Source organism: Aquarana catesbeiana, linkage group LG01 (assembly GCF_042186555.1).
Source record: "Aquarana catesbeiana isolate 2022-GZ linkage group LG01, ASM4218655v1, whole genome shotgun sequence".
In the NCBI taxonomy this organism is placed as follows: domain Eukaryota; kingdom Metazoa; phylum Chordata; class Amphibia; order Anura; family Ranidae; genus Aquarana; species Aquarana catesbeiana.
In genome coordinates, this window is record NC_133324.1 from 539995666 (window position 1) to 540018940 (window position 23275).

The 23275-nt window shown below is 40.8% G+C and overlaps 1 protein-coding gene across 4 annotated transcripts in view; it reads right to left on the reverse strand.

Annotated features, from left to right (window-relative positions):
- Positions 1-23275, reverse strand: part of SH3GL1 (SH3 domain containing GRB2 like 1, endophilin A2) — a 275973-nt gene that overhangs the window by 90184 nt on the left and 162514 nt on the right. For all 4 annotated transcript variants that reach the window (XM_073594971.1, XM_073594953.1, XM_073594961.1 and 1 more), the window contains exon 7: positions 1288-1516. In XM_073594971.1, coding sequence (XP_073451072.1) covers positions 1288-1516 — 229 coding nt within the window. The remainder of the gene's footprint in view (positions 1-1287; positions 1517-23275) is intronic.

Consider the following 23275-nt stretch of genomic DNA (forward strand, 5'->3'; position numbering starts at 1 on the left):
TGGGACTTGTTCTTTTATTTATTCACTGATGGGACTCAGAATGTTGTAGATTTGAGTTGTCAGTGTTTTATTATCACTGTTTTTCATTTTTTAGCGCTACATTTCCACATCCCTGTTATATAAACCTGTCTGTGTGAGCACCGCTATTCCAATTGCCCCAGTGACAACGTCTCATACGACGAAACATAGGTCGGGCAGTAGGAGATAGCGGTGATGTCAATATGCCCGTCGGGGTGCCAGACGCTGTTTTTACTGAATGCTTGTAATCTTACTGTTCCTTGTACCATATATGCCTGTGAGTAGATCATCGAGTCACATTACTGTGAAGGAGACGCATTCAAGTGGTTGAGCTTCATATTTGATTTTCCTGCTGAGTCATTCCTTTGTGGATATTGATCCATTGAAGCGTTTCTGACCTGCAAGGGTCACATATTTCTGGTAAGGAGCTTATTCTTACCTGTGGGAATGGAGCACATTTCGGGTGATATAGCACGGAGATCATTATGGATCTTTGAGTGGAACTTCACTTTTTTTTCTTCTATGGACACTGGGACTGTTCTCACTTTACATGATTGCAAACCAGTAATTGGTGGTTAATGATATGTACATAATTTGAATGATTTAAATGAGTGGTTTTTGAAGCACTTTATATCTACATGAATTATACTACTACTGTTTTTAGCAATGTATCATGATATGCACATATAGTCAGCTCAGCATTTTTCTTTAACGTGTTTTGTTAATATTGGTGTGTGCAATATTCCGAGTGCAGCTGTCGCACATACTGATTATTTATATTATCACTTAGTGTGGAATTCATTGATTATTGGCATTAACATCACCTAGCGCAGAATATTTTTTAGAAAGAAGATATTCAGCTTTATCAATAAAAAAAAACAAACAAACACAATATATTCAATATGTACCTAAAACAGAGAAGATAAAAAAGAATATAATAGATGTGACTTTACAACCACTTTAATACTGCATCCATGTAATACAAATGTTGGACATATGCAGGCAGATAATAAACAGAGATAAGTGATCTGCTGATTATTGATGAAATCTTAAAAAGAAAGAATATTCCCATTCCAAAGACATTGAAAAGAATGAGCAAGGCTAATTTGTACATCTAAACATTAAAAGACATGCTTAAATTTGTCTTATTGCTTGTAAAATTTAGCCAGTGCAAGGCTTCTCTAAGCACCAAGTAGCTTTTAAAAATAAAAGACAGATTTATCTATGTGAAAAAATGTGTTCTGGTCTTGTGTTGTATGTCATAAATACCTGATGCTTTGACTGAAGAGTTGCATGAGATGCCACCATTAGACTGTTCACTGTCAGCATAATCATAGGCTTCCCTCGGCTTAGGTTTGTATTCTCTTTTGGGTCTAGAGGAGGCTTCACGAACTCTGTCCTTTAATTTGTCAGATAATTCATCCAGAATTTGCACAGCCTGCCTGTGATAATCCAACTGTGCTTCCACCAAAGCTGAGAGCTGACTGACTTGCTCCACCTAGAGATATATGGCATAAAACAGATTTAGTATTGCAAAAGAAAATGATATTTGATAGTTTTGGACTCAGTCTAAAAGATAAACATGCCCTAGTAGCCAAATTAGAAGGCTATAATTAAAAAAAAGGGAAAAAAAAGTATCTGATACAAAGCAGACAAAAGAATAAAAATGCATTAAACTCCTTCTAAGCAAATAAATGTAAAGAAAACAAATTCTCCTCAATCCCAAAAACACCAACTCCCCCCTATAGTAGGCCTAACCCCTTGAATACATACAGAGATATGTACAGGTAGGTGGTGAAGACCTGTACCAAAACAAACCAGCGTCACTATTTCAGGAATCTTGGATTTGGTATTGTCGGTAAGTCACAATATTGTATCATTGTATTGTAAATTTTACCTGAAATACATTTTTGAATACACTTTCATATTTTACCTATTTCCAGTGTAATTTTACAGATTTTCAAATACACATTTGTAAGTTCCATCACTAGTGGCTGTGTGCATGTTCAAACCAATCAGCATCATACCTTTGCTGAACAACTGTTGAGAAAAACAAATTGGTCACAGGGTAATGCCTGTTGTGGCATGCAGTGAATAAGGGGGAAGGGAACCATCCCCCTCAGACAACAGAACCATGGCAACAGGCCAACAAACAAAAAAATAGTACCCAAATAGAGGGGAGTGGTGTCCACCTATAAACTACACGATAAAATTATTTAGCAGTGGGTAGAAAAAATGTATTATTACAGTGTTTTTTGAAGGCCACAGTGCTTCTTTATTGTGATGTTGATATCGTGTTATTCTAAATCACGTGTCAAACACAAGGCTCGCCAGGCTATTTCATGTGGCCCTCGCACCTCTCCGACAGCTGCGGCACCCCCCTCATCTCAACAGCAGAGAGGACAGAACTCTGACAGATCCTGCACCTCTGGGCAGCCACAGCACCCCCTCATGTGCACCTCCCCTGGTCTCAACATTCAGTAGACTCCTTGCACTTTTTACTTCCTGGCTTTGCCCCCAGCTTCTACCTGGCAGTAGCACAAGGCAGGGGGATGCACTGTTATGTAAAAGGGGGTGAAGGAACTTCTGATGGTAGGGCTCTTAAAGTGATTGTAAAGTCTCATTTATAAAAATAAACATGTTATACTCAAATCCTCTGCGTAGTTGGTTTTGCACAGAACAGTCTGGATCCTCCTCGTCTCAGGTCCTAGTGCCCCCACAGCACGCAGCTTGCTATGGGGGGCACCCGAGCCGAGTCACAACCCCTTGTACCACTGTCCCGGCCCCACCCCCTCTTTCTGATTGGCTAACTGACTTTGATTGACAGCCGCGAGAGCCAATGGAGTCGCTGTGTCCAATGGGGTCACTGTGTCCAATGGCGTCACTGTGTCTAATTCTATGCCAGTTGAAACAGGGGGTCATACACCACTGGTATAGTTCAATAAATTTTGTTGGAGACTGCGCAGACAGAACACTATGACAGAACCACGTTATGTCTGAGCAGTCTCTAAGACAGTTTATTGTGGATGATACCAGCTGTGTGCATCCCTCCTTTTCAGACTTGCATCATCTGCTGTGAGGGGGCTCTGTGCTGGTCTGTACCTGCCCTTTACAGCTTAATAGATACGATTATATAGTCTTACAGATACCAACTGGTCCTTTTAGGACAACAGTAATGCTGATATGGCCCTCAAAATTGAGTTTGACATCCCTATTTTAAATGATCAACAAAATATATCCAAAACCATACATTTTTATTTACAATTCCAATATAAAATCATCATATATAAAAGGAAATTCTACAAAGAATGCATGTCCATACATTGCATATTATCAAACAAGGAAATTCTACAAAGAATGCATGTCCATACATTGCATATTATCAAACCTATTTGAACATATTTACAGTATACATGCCATAAACTGTCTGATGGTGATTAACATCCTGTAATAGATAGAGATTTCAACATTTTATGTTACAGCCTTATTCCAAAATGAATTAAAAACATTTTCCTCAAAATTCTACAAACAATACCCTGTAATGACAACGTGAAAGAAGTTTGTTTAAAATGTTTAATTAAAAATAAAAAAACAAAAAAAAAATCACAAGTACATAATTATTTACAGCCTTTGCTCAATACTTTGTGGAAGCACCTTTGGCACCAATTACTGCTTCAAGTCTTTTGGGTATGTTGCTACAAGCTTGGCACACCTGTTTTTGGGCAGCTTCTCCCATTCTTCTTTGCAGAACCAATCAGTTATCAGGTTGGATGGGGATCGTCGGTGCACAGCCATTTTCAGATCTCGCCAGAGATGCTCAATCGGGTTCAAGTCTGGGCTCTGGCTGGGCCACTCAAGGACAGTCGCAGAGTTGTCCCGTAGCCACTCCTTTGTTGTCTTGGCTGTGTGCTTAGGGTTGTTATCCTGTTGGAAGATGAACCTTTTCCCCAGTCCGCGGTCCACAGCATGATGCTGCCACCACCACGCTTCACTGTAGGGATGGTAATAGCCAGGTGATGAGCGGTGCCTGGTTTCCTTCAGACACGACTCTCGCCATTCAGGCCAAATAGTTCAATCTTTGTTTTATCAGACCAGAGAATTTTGTTTCTCATGATCTGAGAGTCCTTCAGGTGCCTTTTGGCAAACTCCAGGTGGGCTGTCATGTGTCTTTTACTGAGGAGTGGTTTCCGTCTGGCCACTCTAACATGCAGGCCTCATTGGTGGAGTGCTGCAGAGATGGTTGTTCGGAAGGAGGTGGATGGAGGGTGCGTGATCAAACGTTTTCATCAAAACAGGTTTGGTTTATTCATGTAAAATGGAATACAAACATAAATAATACAAATACTACGTTTCGTAAAAACAAGTGACAAAATAAGCACTAAAATGTTAAAATTGCGGTATGCTCATTGTGAGGCAGGTATTTAAAATAGACTGACGCGTTTCGAGGGTGACCTCTTCATCAGAGCCTGAAGAACAGGAGCACAGTCTGTGTGAGCCGGTAGGCTGACATATGTACATGGGGAGGAGTGGCTAGTTGGAAGGTATGTCCTGTGATGGATAATTAGTTATTCTAAGCTCCATACCAGTCCACGTCCAATCGTTCTAGGTGGAATACAGATCAAAACAGTATAGTATGGAGCACATGGCAAGTGTATGCTGTACACTACAGACTGGAGACGTATAATAAATTTACATTAATAGAAGTCAAATATGTAGACTTAGAATAGTAAAGGGTACCATATCAAAAACAATCGATGATTGATTGGTAGTAAACATTAAAGCAAAAAACATGAAGTTGTAAGTAAATATACACATAGAGAAGACATAAGTGAGTGATGTTAAATACACAGAGAAACACTGAGAGGTCTTCTCTCACCACATGATGTATCAAGTTGTGTTTCTGTACAAAGGACATGCGCATGCGTGTGAAGACATCTCTGCCAGCACATAGGTAGCTGTGCAGGAACAAAGTAGTTTTCCAGACCACCCCTGGTCAGTTGAGGCAGTGGGACACGCATTACCATCTCCTCCAGTCTTTCCACCTTCTACAATACTACCTATTTACACAACAAACGCCTTCACAAGTGCAGGAGTAATTCTCACCATACCTTGTCCACATTTTGCAGAGATGGTTGTTCTTCTGGAAGGTTCTCCTCTCTCCACAGAAAAACGTTGGAGCTCCGTCAGAGTGACAATAAGTTTTTGATCACCTCCCTGACTAAGGCCCTTCTCCCCCGATCGCTCAGATTGTTCAGTCAGTCTGCTCTAGGAAGAGTCCTGGTGGTTCCAAACTTCTTCCATTTACGGATGATGGAGGCCACTGTGCTCATTGGGACCTTCAATGATGCAAAAAATTTTCTGTACCCTTCCCCAGATCTGCCTCGATACAATCCTGTCTCAGAGGTCTACAGACAATTACTTGGACTTCATGGCTTGGTTTGTCCTGTGACATGCACTGTTAACTGTGGGAGCTTATATAGACAGGTGTTTGCCTTTCCAAATCATGTCCAATCAACTGAATTTACTACAGGTGGACTCCAATCAAGTTGTAGAGACAACTCAAGGACGATCAGTGGAAACAGGATGCACCTGAGCTCAATTTTGAGTGTTATGGCAAAGGCTGTGAATACTTATGTACATGTGATTTTTTTTTTCATTTTTTTATTTCTTAAAATAAATTTGCAAAGATTTCAAAGAAACTTCTTTTGCGTTGTCATTATGGGGTATTGTTCGTAGCATTTTAAGGAAAATAATTTAATCAATTTTGGAATAAGGCTGTAACATAACAAAATGCGGAAAAAGTGAAGCGATGTGAATACTTTCTGGATACTCTGGACACTTTCAAAGAAATCCTGCTTCTTCAGACAAAAATAGAAACCACAATTTACAATTATATAAGTTCATATTAATAAGGTACAATTACACATTAACACATGATTCATATGAGAAATTCAATATAAATCATATTGACATTTATTACGTACATTATTTTAAGGACTTCCCATCTTTAGGCCGTATATATGGGTGCAGGATCAAGTGGTTATACTAGGATCATGGCTGCAGCCATGATCAATGGTATCATTTTAATTTTATGATTTTCAGTCGCCGCCCAAAATCACCTTTACAGCACTCAAAAGATGCCCCTCCCGACTTTGTTTAATCGGCTGCTTTGAAGGGCAGAGGAGGGATGAGGGGTCTAACAGACCAATAAAGCAATAAAGTTGAACTAAATTTTATTTATTTTTTTAAACTGAAAACAGCTGAAAAGTAAAATACATTTTAAAAAAACGTAACATCTCCGCCCACCTGTGCTCATGCGCAGATGCAATCACGCATGTAGGTCCTACATGCATATATAAATGGCGATTGCACATGTTAAATGTGAAAATCAGAGGTGTTCTGTCACATTAGCAACCATGTAAGGTCAGCAGGTTTGCTGTTGCTTTTAAAATCTAACATCTGTCCGATCTACAAATACTGTATTTATGCATATAAGCTCGGTTGTGTGTTGAAAATAGCTTTTAAATCTAAAACTCCGGTGGGTGTAACAAGATTTGTGTGTTTTTTTTGTTTTGTTTTTTTTTGCTGATCCGAAAATGATCCGATCCGTGACTCTGATCCAAGGATCGATCCGATCCGTGAGTTTTTTGATCCGTTGCACCCCTAGACAACACTGAAGAGATGACACTTTGCTACAATGTAAAGTAGTGAGTGTACAGCTTGTATAACAGTGTAAATTTGCAGTCCCCTCAAAATAACTCCACACACATTAATGTCCAAACCGCTGGCAACAAAAGTGAGTACACCCCTAAGTCAAAATGTCCAAATTGAGCCCAAAGTGTCAATATTTTCTGTGGCCACCATTATTTTCCAGCACTGCCTTAACCCTCTTGGGCATGGAGTTCACCAAAGCTTCACAGGTTGCCACCGGAGCCCTCTTCCAACTCTTCCATGATGACATCACAGAGCTGGTGGATGTTAGAGACCTTGCGCTCCTCCACCTTCCGTTTGAGGATGCCCCACAGATGCTCAATAGGGTTTAGGTCTGGAGACATGCTTGGCCAGTCCATCACCTTTACCCTCAGCATATTTAGGAAGGCAGTGGTCGTCTTGGAGGTGTGTTTGGGGTCGTTGTCTTGTTGGAATACTGCCCTGCGGCCCAGTCTCCCAAGGGAGGGGATCATGCTCTGCTTCGGTATGTCACAGTACATGTTGGCATTCATGGTTCCCTCAATGAATTGTAGCTCCCCAATGCCGGCAGCACTCATGCAGCCCCAGACCATGACACTCCCACCACCATGCTTGACTGTAGGCAAGACACACTTTTCTTTGTACCCCTCACCTGGTTGCCACCACAAATGCTTGACACCATCTGAACCAAATAAGTTTATCTTGGTCTCATCAGACCACAGGACATGGTTCCAGTAATCCATGTCCTTAGTCTGCTTGTCTTCAGCAAACTGTTAGCAGGCTTTGTTGGGCATCACCTTTAGAAGAGGCTTCCTTCTGGGACTACAGCCATGCAGACCAATTTGATGCAGTGTGCGACGTATGGTCTGAGCACTGACAGGCTGACCCCCCACCCCTTCAACCTCTGCAGCAATGCTGGCAGCACTGATATGTCTATTGCCCAAAGACAACCTCTGGATATGAGGCTGAGCACGTACACTCAACTTATTTGGTCGACCGTGAAGAGGCCTGTTCTGAGTGGAACCTGTCCTGTTAAACCGCTGTATGGTCTTGGCCACCATGCTGAAGCTCAGTTTCAGGGTCTTGGCAATCTTCTTATAGCCTAGGCCCTCTTTAAGTAGAGCAACAATTCTTTTTTTTTTTAGATCCTCAGAGAGTTTTCTGCCATGAGGTGCCATGTTAAACTTCCAGTGACCAGTATGAGAGAGTGAGAGGGAGAATACCAAATTTAACACACCTGCTCCCCATTCACCGCTAACAAGTCACATGACACCGGGGAGGCAAAAAAGCTAGCTGGCCCCAATTTGGACATTTTCACTTAGAGGTGTACTCACTTTTGTTGCCAGCGGTTTAGACATTAATGGCTGTGTGTTGATTCATTTTGAAGGGACAGCAAATTTACACTGTTATACAAGCTGTACACTCACTACTTTACATTGTAGCAAAGTGTAATTTCTTCAGTGTTGTCACATGAAAAGATATAATAAAATATTTACAAAAATGTGAGGGGTGTACTCACTTTTGTGAGATACTGTACATATATATATACACACACACACACACACACACACACACACACTTTTTCAAGGCACGATCTAGAGAGTGACATTTTTGCCCATTCTTTTTTGCAAAATAGCTCAAGCTCTGTCAGATTGGATGGAGAGCATCTGTGAACAGCAATTTTCAAGTCTTAACACAGATTCTCAATTGGATTTAGGTCTGGACTTTGACTGGACCATTTATTTTTCTTTTCTTCAATTTCCTTATTATTTTTCTTTCTGACAAATATATATATATATCCAGATATACAAAAAAAAAAAAAAAAAAACGCTTATCAACCACCAAACACTACTAGCCATTATTATACCCCCCCCCCCTTTTATTGCTAAACCTCTACCGTGACTCCCCACCTCACTCACTTCCTCTACTCTACACATCTCCTTGTATGCTTAAACTCTCTCCAAACCTTCCGTTTACTTTCAAATTGTTCTATTCCCTCCTCTCTACAGAATCTGAGATATTCCATATTGTAAATCTCATCCACTTTCTTACACAAACTTCCCATCTTAGGGCTTTCGATCTCCTGCCACTGATGAGGTATTAAGCTTTTGGCTGCAGTCATTAAATGGGGAACCAATGTTCTCAGATAATGTTTAATTGGCATTCTTACCCCATGAAACAAACACCTCCATGGTTCCTCTGGAATCTCTATATTGGTAATCTCCTTAATTTTCCCAAAATATTGATCTCTCTCTCCCTTACCCAGTTCTTCTTCCCACTTAAAGCGGTAGTAAACCCGCTGACTTTTTTTCTTTTTCCCTACACCTGTAAGGGAAAATGCATAATGAGCTAGTATGCACTGCATACTAGCTCATTATGAGATACTTACCTTAGAACAAGGCGCCGGCATCTCACCCTGTCCACGCCGAGGGAGCTGACATTTCCCCTCAGCGTGCCTTCCGGGTATTGCGGCTCCGGCGTGGTTAGTGGCCGGAGCCGCGATGTCGTCACTCCCGCGCATGCACGCAGGAGACTTTTTTTTTGGCAAAGTCCGGCGGCTGCCAGGCTTTCAGCCGAGAATCCCCTGTGCGCATGCACCGCTGCAGTCAGCGGCTCATTGCGAGGCGAATATCTCCTAAATGGTACAGGTTTAGGAGATATTTTTTTTACCTACAGGTAAGCCTTATTATAGGCTTACCTGTAGGTAAAAGTTAAAAAAAAAGGTATACAACTGCTTTAATTATAAATGTGTCAGAAACCATGAAATCAGACAGAGATAGAAGTACAGTTAAATCTCAGTTGTTTATTAATAAAAGTAAATAGAACAAACCTAGTCAAAACATAGCCAGAGTTCAGGAACTGGAACGGATAGTCAGACAAGCCAAACGTCAGGGAGCCGGAGATGAGCGTAGTAAAACAGCAAGCAGGATCTGGAGCCAGAAGGGATGTCCGCCAAGCAAGTCTTAACAGGAATGCAGGAGAGCATCTCTGTGATGTTGACTAGGGCAAAGGCAGAGATCCTCTGGGCTTCTCTTAATCTCCACATTATTACACTACATATGGCTGCAGTGTAAGCAGCCTTATATAGTGTGGGGCGTGGACTTAGCCCCCTGAGCCATGAATGGCCAAGGGCACCCTAACCTTTGGCCAATCATGGCTCTCACAGCAGATCGTGGAGGTCAGGGGCATGCTTTGGCCAATCAGCAGCCGTCAATGCACTGCGATCTTGCAGTGCATTATGGGGCACTCCGCGGTACTCGAATTTGCTGTGAACACCCCATATGTTCGGTTCGTTTCATCTGCGAACAAACACCTGATGTTCAAATCGAACTTACGTTTGATTCAAACATCGGGATCATCCCTAGTTGCAATTATTAAAAATATTAATTATAAAGACTTCTTTTCAAATCCAATCAAATGAATGCGAGACAAAAAAAATATATATACCCAACAGTAAGAAATGTGTTCTCCTTATTTTCTCTGTTTAGAATGTCATTCTTATTTCCTTTTCAATCAAACTAAGTTTACAAGTCTCTTTACTTTAATTTGCATTTCCCTTGGAGACCTAGATCTTTGCTTACTTCTCATGTATTATCTATTTGTTGCATATTGGCAGGACTGATGATCAGGATATCAACAGCTGGGTACCTGTAGAGAGATAGGAGCTGGCAATTAGCCGACAGCTGAGCAGCCAGCTCAGAGAAGGAAGGGCTGAGCCCAGCCCTGACAGAATGGCGGTATTTCCGGCCCCTTCAGTCTCACAAGCACTTTATACAACCCCTGGCAAAAATTATGGAATCATCAGTCCCTGAGGATGTTCCTTCAGTTGTTTATTGTTGTAGAAAAAAAAGCAGATCACAGACATGGCCAAAAACTAAAGGCATTTCAAATGGAAACTTTCTGGCTTTAAGAAACACTAAAAGAAATCAAGAAAAATAATTGTGGTGGCCAGTAACAGTTAGATTTATAGAACAAGCACAGGGAATAAATTATGGAATCACTCAATTCTGAGGAAAAAATTATGGAATCATGAAAAACAAACAAAATAACACTCCAACACATCACTAGTACTTTGTTGCTCCACCTCTGGCTTTTATAACTGCTTGCAATCTCTGAGGCATTGACTTAATGAGTGATAAACAGTACTCTTCATCAATCTGGCTCCAGCCTTCTCTGATTGCTGTTGCCAAATCATCTTTGCAGGTTGGAGCCTTGTCATGGACCATTTTCTTTAACTTCCACCACAGATTTTCAATTGGATTGAGATCTGGACTGTTTGCAGGCCATGACATTGACCTTATGTGTCTTTCTTCAAGGAATTTTTTCACAGTTTTTGCTCTATGGCAAGATGCATTATCATCTTGATAAATGATTTCATCATCCCCAAACATCCTTTCAATAGATGGGAAAAGAAAAGTGTCCAAAATTTCAATGTAAACCTGTGCATTTATTGAAGATTTAATGACAGCCATCTCCCCAGTGCCTTTACCTGACATGCAGCCCCATATCATAACTGTGGAAATTTGCATGTTTTCTTCAGACAGTCGTCTGCATAAATCTCATTGGAATGGCACCAAACAAAAGTTCCAGTATCATCACCTTGCTCAATGCAGATTCGAGATTCATCACTGAATATGACTTTCATCCAATCATCCACAGTCCACGACTGCCTTTCCTTAGCCCATTGTAACCTTGTTTTTTTGTGTTTAGGTGTTAGAGATGGCTTTCTTTTAGCTTTTCTGTATGTAAATCCCATTTCCTTTAGGCGGTTTCTTACAGTTCGGTCACAGATGTTGACTCCAGTTTCCTCCCATTTGTTCCTCATTTGTTTTGTTGTACATTTTCTGTTTTCAAGGCATATTGCTTTAAGTTTTCTGTCTTGACGCTTTGATGTCTTCCTTGGTCTACCAGTATGCTTGCCTTTAACCACCTTCCCAAGTTGTTTGTATATGGTCCATGTTTTAGACACAGCCGACTGTGAACAACCAACATCTTGTGCAACTCTGCGTGATGATTTACCCTCTTTAAGGAGTTTGATAATCCTCTCCTTTTTTTCAATTGACATCTCTGGTGTTGGAGCCATGCTTTATGTCAGTCCACTTGCTGCAACAGCTCTCCAAGGTGTGATCACTCCTTTTTACCTACATACTAACAAGCAGATTTAATCTGATGCAGGTGTTAGTGTTTGTAATGAAAATGTACAGGGTGATTCCATAATTTTTTCCTCAGAATTGAGTGATTCCATAATTTATTCCCTGTGCTTGTTCTATAAATCTAACTGTTACTGGCCACCACAATTATTTTTCTTGATTTCTTTTAGTGTTTCTTAAAGCCAGAAAGTTGCCATTTGAAATGCCTTTAGTTTTTAGCCATGTCTGTGATCTGCTTTTTTTCTACAACAATAAACAACTGAAGGAACATCCTCAGTGACTGGTGATTCCCTAATTTTTGCCAGGGGTTGTAGATCCTTAAGATCCCCCTCTGTTCCTTTTGCCATACATAGCAGCTCGAACGACCATAGGTCCTCCTCGGATATTACTGGTTGAGGCAATGATGTAACAAAATGTTTCAGCTGGGAATACCGCCATTCGTCTATTACCATGAAATCGTTTTTTTGTTTCAAATACTGTAAAGTGTGTATTTTACCTATCTTCGTTATATCTTTAAATTGTGCATCTTTTTTTATCCATTCCCCAAACAATCTCTTTCCCCGGTGGAAAAAAAATAGTTTCTTTTAATGGTATCAGGGGTGAATTAAATTCCCATTTTTCTTTTGTGTGCATCAAATCCCAGAATGCCAAAATTTTCTTACACCAGTGTCCAGCACCTGAAGCGTTGTATAGCTCTGCACAACCTCTCCAGCGTGTCAGCCTCAACTCTCCAGCAAGCTATACTTTCCCATAGTATATGCCACTACATGGGACTGTGCTGCATGTGATGGAGCCGATCCACTAACCCTGCCATAACATCGGAACACACTGTATGCGAAGGAGCTGATCCACTAACATTGGGGCAGCATCAGACCAGACTGCGTGCGTAGGAGCGATCCCCTCAGCTGATCCATCCCAGTCACGCCGGGTCTTCCCCTTCCTTGAGTCAGTGTCTCAGCTGGACTGACGTCACTGACACTCGTGAGACGGAGCTCCTCTGCTTCATCCCACTGTGTGCGGCTGCAGTGTCCACCCCCCTACACGCTGGATCGTCGACAGCACGTGTGTGAGCAGGCTCTCCTGGGACTACACCCGAACCCAGCAATATTACAGACGGCTGAGTTACCTTCCAGCTAATGATCCCTCTCTCCCCCCTCCCTCCATTGTGGGCGAACTGTTTTTGAGCGTGTTCAGTTCAATTCCTCATTGCTCAGTGGACTGCCGGAGATTAAGCAAGCCACCCGCTCTTTTCTCATTTTAACTGCAAGTGAATAAGACTGCATTTTTTATTCTTTGCCATCTCTTTGAATAAACATTCATTTTTTAATATTTTTTTTTTATTAACTGTGGACTTTGTTTTCTACTGATAATACTACTGCATTATAGTAATTTTTGATATCCGGCACCCCCAGCCCCCCCTGCTTTTTGTCTTTATTCAGTACCGCTAAGCTTATCCTCGGCTTCTTTTATTGCCATATAAACCTAAGTAGTAACGTTTTTAGTGTATTGAAATATGCTGGTGGGAGGGGGATTGGCAGCATTTGCATTTTATACATGATCTTAGGCAAAATTGCCATTTTAAAAATATTTATCCTGCCTAACCAAGAGAGGTGTCCAGCAGTTTTATTAATTTCCGTTTTTATTCATTCAGGAGCAGGATAAAATTCACTTGGTATATTGTCTCTTCAGATGGTGTTATTTTTACACCTATTTTAATTCCTTTTCTCGCCATATAAATGGAAACTCTTGTTGGAATATCTGTGCGTTCTTCACGTTGATATTGAGAATCTTTGATTTAGAGGGGTTCATCTTAAAATTTCATATTTCTCCATAGGTTTTTAATAGCTTCATTAGGAAGGGTTACTCTAGATTTGTTGATGTAAAACAATATATCATCGGCATATGCCGCTAGTTTGTGCTCCTATCATAATACCCCCTATATCTGGGCTCTGTCTGATCGCTGCCAAAAGTGGCTCCAACGAGAAAACAAACAATAGGGGGGACGCAGGGGGCAACCCTGTTTTGTTCCGTTCTGCATCTCAAAGGGCATAGACACTGTCCCATTGACCTTTACCCTAGTTGTTGGATGGTCATACAATGCTTCAATCCAGTTGGTCATCTTTGGGCCTACTCCCATTACCTCCAATGTCTTCATCATGAATCCCCAGTCTACCCTATCAAACGCTTTCTCCGTGTCTATTGAGAATAGTAGTCCTGGGGACCTACGGTTTTTTATTTCCTGTGTGAGTAACAGTGTTCTAACCCCATTATCTCTCCCTTCCCTTCCTGGAATGAATCCGACCTGGTCCACATGTACCAAGTTCTTCATTACCATTTTCAACCTACTCGCTAAAACCGTAGCGAATAGTTTCGTATCTGCGTTTAGCAACGAGATAGGTCTGTAACTTGAACATAGGGTAGCTTCTTTCCCTTCCTTTGGTATAATAGCAATAAGCGCAGCTAGAGCGTCCCTCCTCATCTCCCAACTTGTTCCTATCCCATTCATGTAGGTGCATAGTCTGGGGATTACCATTTCCTTGAACCTCTTATAATAGAATATTGTCAGCCTATCTGTACCTGGACTTTTCCCTGAGGCTGTATTTAGGATCCCGCCTATTTCTTCTACTGTAATAGGTTCTTCTAGGATGCTTAATCTATCTTCTGGGATTTTATTTAGACTTACTTCCCTCAAAAAAGTTTTTACTTTCTCTAGCCTCTCCTTTTCACGCTCTGGGGTCTCTTTCTGTTTTACCGAGTACAGTTCTCCATAATATTTTTGAAATACAACAGCAGCCTTTGTAGTAAATACCATTTCCTCTGTGCTACTTTGGATTTTCTCTATATAATTTTCAGTTTTTTTCTTTTTTAGTATTCTAGCCAGGTACTTCCCCGTTTTGTGCCTTCCTAGATACCTCTCTTTCTTAATTCTATTATAAATACTACGGGTGTGTTGTTCTATTAGTTTGTCCCTTTTTATGGTGAGCTCCTGATACACTTCTTTCTCTGCTTTTTTTTTATGCTGCTGTTCTAAATCATAGGTTTCCTTCATTTTCCTTCATTAGTACTTCCCTTCTTCTTGCTCTCTCAATTTTTTTTTCCGCTTCCATTGCTTTCAGGATCCCTCTTATATAGGCCTTGTGGGCCTCCCACAGTGTTGCCGCTGTTACTTCTTCTGTATCGTTAGTTTTAAAGTAATGTTCTAATTCTTTTTTAATCCTATTTTCCGCTTCTTTCCCCTGGATTAGTTTTTCATTTAGTCTCCATAGAGTTGCCCTCATTTTGACCCTACTTATCCTCATTTTCATAGTTACTGGAGCATGGTCTGAGAAGGATGTAACTTCTATGTTTGTACTAATCACTGACTTCAATAACTTCTGTTCAATCAGAAAACAATCTATTCTTGAGTACGTCCCGGGGAGTGGAATGTGTAATCCCGTATTTTAGCATGCTGTACTCTCCATGCATCCATCAGCTGGTTCTGATGCAGTTTCTTTTTTAGTGTCTTCAATTGGGCATTCCCAGTCCCCTCTACCCAGGACGTACTATCCATCTCAGGTTGCATACAGAAATTAAAATCTCATAATAACTCCACTAGTTTCTCAATAACCGCTTTTAAGTATTTTATTGGATTCTTATTTGGGCAATAGATGTTTGCCAGAGTGTAATCCACCTCATTTAGTCTCCCCCTCAGGAACAGGTAACACCCTTCAGGGTCCACCAGCCTCTCTTCTAGTGTAAATCTTACTCCTCTGGCAAACCCAATGGCCACTCCCTTAGCCCGTTTTGTTGTAGAGTCTCCATAGAACCATATTGAAAAATCCTTTGAGCTTAATTTTATAGTTGTTTCATGGGAGATAAGAGTCTCCTGCAGAAAGACTACTTCTCCAGAGAGTTGGTTAATTTCTCTTAATATATTATTTCTTTTTGTATATGTAATTTAATTGTACATCAAAAAGTTCACTGCTGTCATCTTTGCTCGCTGTACTCCCCTCTCCCAGTCCCATTATTTTTACTCTTCCTGACTACAGATTCAGAATAGTTAAATCCGCTTACCGGGGACTTCTGATTTAGTGGGGGGTTCAGCGAGCCCAGAGAGAGAGAGATCGGCAGCTCCACGGCATTCCTGGTTCTAAGAGGTTCTTCTACTCCCCCCCCCCCCCTTCTTATTGGGAATTTTGTTCATCCCTTGACCAATGATCCAAGGCCTATCACTCCCTCCTGCCTTGCGATTCTCTTCCTTGAGGTTGAGCTCTGAATTAGCCCTCTGGTCTGAACCACTGCCCTCTGTGCTCAGAGGTGCCCCTAAGCCCACCTCCCCCCCCCCCGTCCCAAGTCCCGTTTCTCCTCTTAGTGTAATTTTCTATTCCTCCCAACCCCCATCCCGCCTACGTAAAATGCTCCTCTTTTCATTCTAAGTTTTCTTCTTTGTTGAAGCTTTCTTCTTTGTTAGGACCGGGTACCATTTTTGTTGCGCTTCACTGTTTATTGTTCTCTCAGATTTTTCCCACCAACCAGGGATCTCCAAGATTGGCATATCAATTTTTTTGCAAAATTTGTCAGTTTCTTCTGAAGAGTTGCTGAGCGGCCTTCTTTTCGCCCTATTAAACAGGCCGGGAAGCCCCATGACTACTGGATCCCGTAATTCTTAATTTGTTCTAGTAAAGGTTTTAATACTCTTCTCCTTACTAATGTTTCAGATGCCAGATCCGTAAATACCTGTAATGCTATTTCTTTGTGTTTTGCGTGGTGCTTAGCTTTGAGGCTTTCCCATATCTGTTTTTTATGTTTATAATTATGGAATCTTGCAATCAAGTCTCTTGGGATTTCTCCTGCAATACCCACTGGTTTTCTAATTCTGTGTACTTTTTCGAATATAATTTTTTCTGTCGTTGACTTTCCCAGCATTGGGCCAAATACTTTATCCATTTTATCTTGTAAAACTTCTCCCTGTATCTCAGGTAGGCCCCGTATTCTTAAGTTTTTCCTTCTGTTGCGATTTTCCTGATCTTCTATTTTATACCTCATATACCTCTGCTCTCGCTACAGCTCCTCCATCTGTACCTCAAGTTCTTTAATTTTTGTCACTTGTACTTCCAGCTTTTCTGCTGTTTCTTCCACTCTTTTTAAGATATGATTCAGGTCTCCATGTAAGGTTGCCATTTCCCCTTTTAAGGACAGTTCCAACCTGGAGAACATCTCTGCCATTTCATCCTTCGTTGGGAGTTGACTTTTTGTTGTTAATTTAGTATCGTTCTCTTGCTCTTCATTTATAGTCAATGAGCTGTATTCTCCCACTGATAGTCTGCCCTGTTCAGGTCTAGAGGCCCTCATTTGTTTGCCTGGGCTTTCCTCGCCTGCTTCTCGTCATGTATCTTATCAATTGTCCCTGGACTAGCGTTTACTTTGGGGGGGATTCACTCCCGCACCTCTCCCTGACTTCCTCCTCATATTGATGTTTTATATCTGTGATATTTGAAGCATTTAAGGTATTCAATGAATACCATACCTACCTAACTCCTTTTGTCTTTCTCCGAGTCTCTCCTTCAGGTCAATCTCTCTCACAGACTGTTTCCTGCCTGTAACCGGGCCTATCTTTAGATGTATATTTTGGTTCTGGCAGAGGCCCTCCTTCCAATCAGCCTCTCTCACAGGCTGTTTCTGGGTGCTACTCAGATATATTTTTAGAGGTATGTCTTTACAAATGTTTTAACCATTTTAACAGTTCCAACACAAGTAATTCCAGCAAACGTAGTAAAAAACTATTGTAATTTTGTTAGTGCCTGGCTCCCTTCCCTCCTTCAGATCAGTCTCTCTCACAGACTGCATCCTGCTTGCAACCGGGTCTATCTTTAGATGTAAAATTTTGGTTCCGGCAGAGGCACTCCTTCCATCCAATCTGCCTCTCTCACAGGCTGTTTCTGGGTGCTACCCAGGTGTATTTTTAGAGGTTTGTCTTTAGCGATGTTTTAACAGTTTTGCTAATTTTAACAGTTCCAGTAAAAGTAGTTCCAGCCAAAAGTAGTAATGGTAGTAAAAAACGGTTGTAAAACTTACCATCAAACTGATCCCGTGACCCCCATTTCATATACGAGAAATAAGAGTAACGGGGTATATAAAGGCATCTAACAGTATGGAGAGTGTGAGAAGGGGGGTCCCCCTATGAATCAGACTTCCTCTCTCACACGATTTCATACAGTCTTTTCTTTAAGCCAGTCTCTCTCACAGACTGCTTATCAGGACCTTATCTTCAGGGGTAAGTCACAGTCCAACAAAAACGTTATAAGCGCAAACTCGACTTGGTGGACCACCTGCAGCCTCTCCAATCCTGGAGCAATAGCAGTAGCAGGTTCAAAGGCTTGGCTGGAATCTGGTGACCTGATCCAGAGGGTGGGAGTCGGCCCTTTTACAGAGCCATGAATCCGTTATACTTCCACCAAGTTTAATCTTGGGACTCCTCTCCTCTCTCTCAGCCCCCCCTCCCTCTCAGCCCCCCCCTCCCTCTCAGCCCCCCTCCTCTCGCTTATTCCCCTTTCTGGGTTTCAAAACACGCCACGCACTCGTTCTCTTACTTCCGCATTGCAGCTGATTGACGGCGATCCCTGCTCTCATCGTCACGCTTGCTTGCCGCTGCTAATCACAGCCTGTCATCCAGATGCCTTTAGACGGCACACACTGTGCCGTCTTTCATAAGAAGTTTGTCAGGTACAGAAACTCAGGGGCTCCAGGGGGACTGGGAGGTGAGGTCGGGGGGATGCCGGACAGAACCGAACGTCTCATTCAATTGTCCGCAATCGGGTTAGGGAGGGGTGTTTCACGAGCTCAGCAGCTTCTGACAGGCACCATCATCGGGCTCCTCCCTCCAGATGGGCCATTCTAACACATAATTATGCTTTGATCTAAACCATTCCATTTTAGCTCTGGCTGTATGTTTAGGTTCATTGTCCTGCTGGAAGGTGATCCTCCTCCCCTGGCTCAAGTCTTTGGCACACGCTAAGACCTCATACACAATATACAACTTTTGTTGTCCGATTTCCTTTAGATTTACCAAAACCATGTAGTGCAAGGGCCTGCCTGATTGTATACAAATTGAAACTCTAAAGGTTTGACCTCATATTATATGGTTTAGGTAAATCTAGAGCTGCACGATTAATTGTCAAGAATCGTTATCACTATCTTGACTAAAGTGTTTTACAATTCTTTCTATGTAAAGAATTCTCTCTGCTCTTCTGAAGCCACAGCTGTCAAAAGAAAGGAAGAGAAAAACTGGGCAGTCTGCCAAGAATCAAAACATTCTTTATCAGTTGAACTCAAGTATAAACATTGTAACAATTTGTTAATGGAATAGACTGTGTGTGTAAGTGAAAAAAGTTTACTTAAACACTAAACCTTTTTCTGACATTTGTTGGTTTCAAGTTAAAATATTTTTTTTTGGCTAGAAAATTACTTAGAACCCACAAACATTATATGTATATATTTTTTAGTAGACACCCTAGAGAATAAAATGGTGGTTGTTGCAATATTTTATGTCACACTATTTGCGCAGCGGTCTTTCAAATGCAATTTTTTTGGAAAAAAAATTTTAATTAAAAAAAAAAAAAAAACAACAACCAGTAAAGTTAGCCCATTTTTTTGTATAATGTGAAAGATTTTACGTCGCGAGAATTGTGAGAGAATCGTGATCTTTTTATTCTAAGCAAAAAAATCGTGATTGTCATTTTGGCCAGAATCGTGCAGCTCTAGGTAAATCTGATGGAAAAAAAATATACAGAAAATTGTATAGTGTGTATCCAGCTTAACAGGTTTTCTTCCAAGATTGCCCTGTATTTGGCTCCATCCATTGTCCCATCAACTCTGACCAGCTTCCCTGTCCCCGCTAAAGAAAAGCTTCTCCACAACATGATGCTGCCACCACCATGTTTTACGATGGGGGTGGTGTGTTCAGGATGATGTGCAATTTTAGTTTACTGTCACACATAGCGTTTTGCTTTTAGGCCAAAGTTCAATTTAGGCATCATCTGACCAGAGGACCTTCTTCCACATGTGTGCTGTGTCCCCCACATGGCTTCTCGCAAACCTCAAAACGGGAGTTCTTATGACTTTCTTTCAACAATGGCTTTCTTCTTGGTACTCTTCCATAAAGGCCATATTTGTGGAGTGCACAACTAATAGTTCTCCCACCTGAGCTGTGGATCTCTGCAGCTCCTCCAGAGTTACTATGGGCCTCTTGGCTGCTTCCTTGATTAATGCTCTCCTTGCCCGGCCTGTCAGTATAGGTGGATGGCCATGTCTTGGTACGTTTGCAGTTGTGCCATACTCTTTCCATTATCCGATGGATGGAACATCTCCGTGAGATGTTCAATGCTTGGGATTTTTTTTATAACCTAATCCTGCTTTAAACTTCTCCACAACATTATCCCTGACCTGTCTGGTGTGTTTCTTGGCCTTCATGATACTGTTTGTTCACGAAGGTTCTCTTAACAAACCTCTGAGGGCTTCACAGAACAGCGTTTTTTATACGGAGATTGAATTACACACAGGTGGACTCCATTTACTAGTTAGGTGACTTCTGAAGGCAATTTGTTCCAATAGATTTTAATTAGGCGTATCAGAGTAAAGAGTGCTGAATGCAAATGCATGCCACACTTTTCAGATATTTGTAAAAGATTCTGAAAACCAATTTATTATTTTCATTACACTTCACAATTATGTGCAACTTGGTGTTGGTCTATCGCATAAAATCCCAAATAAAAATATTTACATTTTTGGTTGTAACTTGACAAAACGGGTATGAATACCTTCTCAAGGCACTGTGTATTATATATATATATATATATATATATATATATATATATATATATATATATATATACACACATACACATACATATACACAGACACACTGGCACCACTACTCCATGGGACATAGGATGATTCAGGAAATTCTGCAAATCTGACTTGTTATTGGGCAAATTTAAGAGGAAAGCAGGGAAGGGTTAGAGTTTTGAACAATATTTGGTACCCCTTTGAAACCACAGATGGCAAACTGTAACGGACCCCCCACTCTTAAGCTGCACAAAGACAGTTGGAAATGCATCCATTTCATCGGAGACTGGGTGAATTTTTACCAGTGCATGGCTGCCTGTTTGTAAAAGGCAGATTTTGATCGACTTGCTGAAGAACCCCAGCCACTGCCTTATCATACTGTTTGCTAATTTTGCAATCATAAGAAATAATTACCCCCAAATCTTTTTCCTCTGAAGTTCTGACTAACACTGTACCCCCAATACTGTACTCTCTCTAGGGATTCTTTTCCCTAGGTGCATTATTTTACATTTAGAAACATTGAACTGCAGTTTCCAATGCTTTGCCCAATCTTCCAGCAATGCCAAATCATATCAACCCTATTATACACATTTGTATCAGCAAGGACATACCTTGACCAACAAACCTTTAGTTATATCACTTACATAAAGATTAAATAGAACAGGACTTAGTACAGAGCCTTGGGATACACCACTAGTGACTGGTTCTGTTCTGAATTAACCCCATGTACAACACCACTCTGGTATACATTCTTTAGTCAACTGCATATCCACGGAAGCACCCAAGAGTTAAGTCCTAGCTTATACAACTTTTTTATTAGATCATTATGTGGAACTGTACCAAATGATTTGCTGAACTCAAGATATGCTATGTCCACAGCACCACCCTGGTCCAAAACCTTGGTAATATAGTCATAAAATTAAATCAGATTAATCTGACACGATCTGCCCTCAGTAAAGCCAAGCTGCTTTGGGTCCAGCAATTTGTGTATTTTTAAGTGATCAATGATCTTTCTTTTCAGGAGTGGTAACATCCAGATCATCAGGGGAAGAGCAAATGGTTCATCCTAGAAATAGTTCACCAATAGACACAACAGGTTCTTTAAGTGAACAAAAAGAAGGGGATAAAGATAATTGGGATATGAGAACATACATTCAATCTCTCCCAACCAGAGCAGATATGGACCAATATGTACACAGATTAGAAAAAACATATAAAGTAGAGATTCAAGAGCTCAAGATAACTACAAAAACTGTGCAAGAAAAAACGGCTAAATTAGATTCCAGAGTTCAAAAACAGAACAAGAACTATTGGAGATAAAAGAAAAAATACAAAAACAAGGGAATCAAATAAATCAACTAATAAATAGTCTAGATGAACAAGAAAATAGAAGCCGAAGATCCAATATAAGAATCAGAGGTTTAAAAGAAGAAGTGCAAAAGATCTTAAAACAACATTACAGGAAATTTTCCAGGAAATAACCCTGGATACGGATGTAAAAGACCTGATAATAGACCGTGCACACAGCGTAGCGGGAATAAGGAGATTAGATCCCAGTAAGCCGAGGGATGTTATCTGTAGGATGCACTATGCCCATATAAAAGACAGAATAATGCTAGCAGCACGTCAAAATAAAAATATCCAGCATGAGGGAGATGCATTACTATTCTTCCAAGACCTGTCGAAATTTACACTGGATCGGAGGAGAGCACTAAAACCCCTGGTGGAACAACTCAGAAAGAACAATTTGCAGTACAGATGGAAATTCCCATTTCAACTACAGGCCCAAAGAGAAGAATTAATTGCAACTTTTAGTGATTTGGAGGATTTGCCACAGTTCTTAGCAACTCTCAAACTATCAGAAATAGAACTGCCGGAGTGGCCTATTTCTTATATGAAAATGTCTAGAAAGTTTTGAGGAGTGGAGTGGGGGAAAAAGGGGGGAGGGGGAGGAGGGGATGTAAGTAATTATTAGCGTATAATTTAACGGAGAAGTTGATATAAAAAAAATAAACAAATTAGGAGGGGGGGGGGGGGGGGGGACGGGTAATACGGGAGGGAGGGTGGGGGTTTTTTTTTTTTTTTTTCTTCTCATCAAATGGAAGTTATTGGGTTCAATGTCAGCACTATTTTAGTAACAGGTTATTATGTAACAAAGTAGCAGAGATTGTACAGATTCGACACTGATTCGGTTGGAATTGTAGTATGGTGGGGGGTTGGGGGGGCTTTTCACTTTTTTTTATCACAAAATAGATGTCATTTGTGTAGTAAATTAGTATTCTTTGGTAGATACAAAAATATATGCAATATAGAGGGATTATACCATATTGGTTTGACACGGGTGGTGCATGAGTGATAAAAAGTGTTTGTTTATGAATATAGGCACAATATAAAAGTTTAGAATACAGATGTTATGGGACCCTAAATAACAACACGATTGGAGGGGGGGGACAAGGGTTTTTTTCCCCGATGATTGATAGGGGGAGGGTTCGGGTTTTTTTTTTTATTATTGTATACATATATCACAATATAAAGGTTATTTGAATAACGAATTATTATATTTTGGTAGATACAAGCACATGTAATATAGAGGG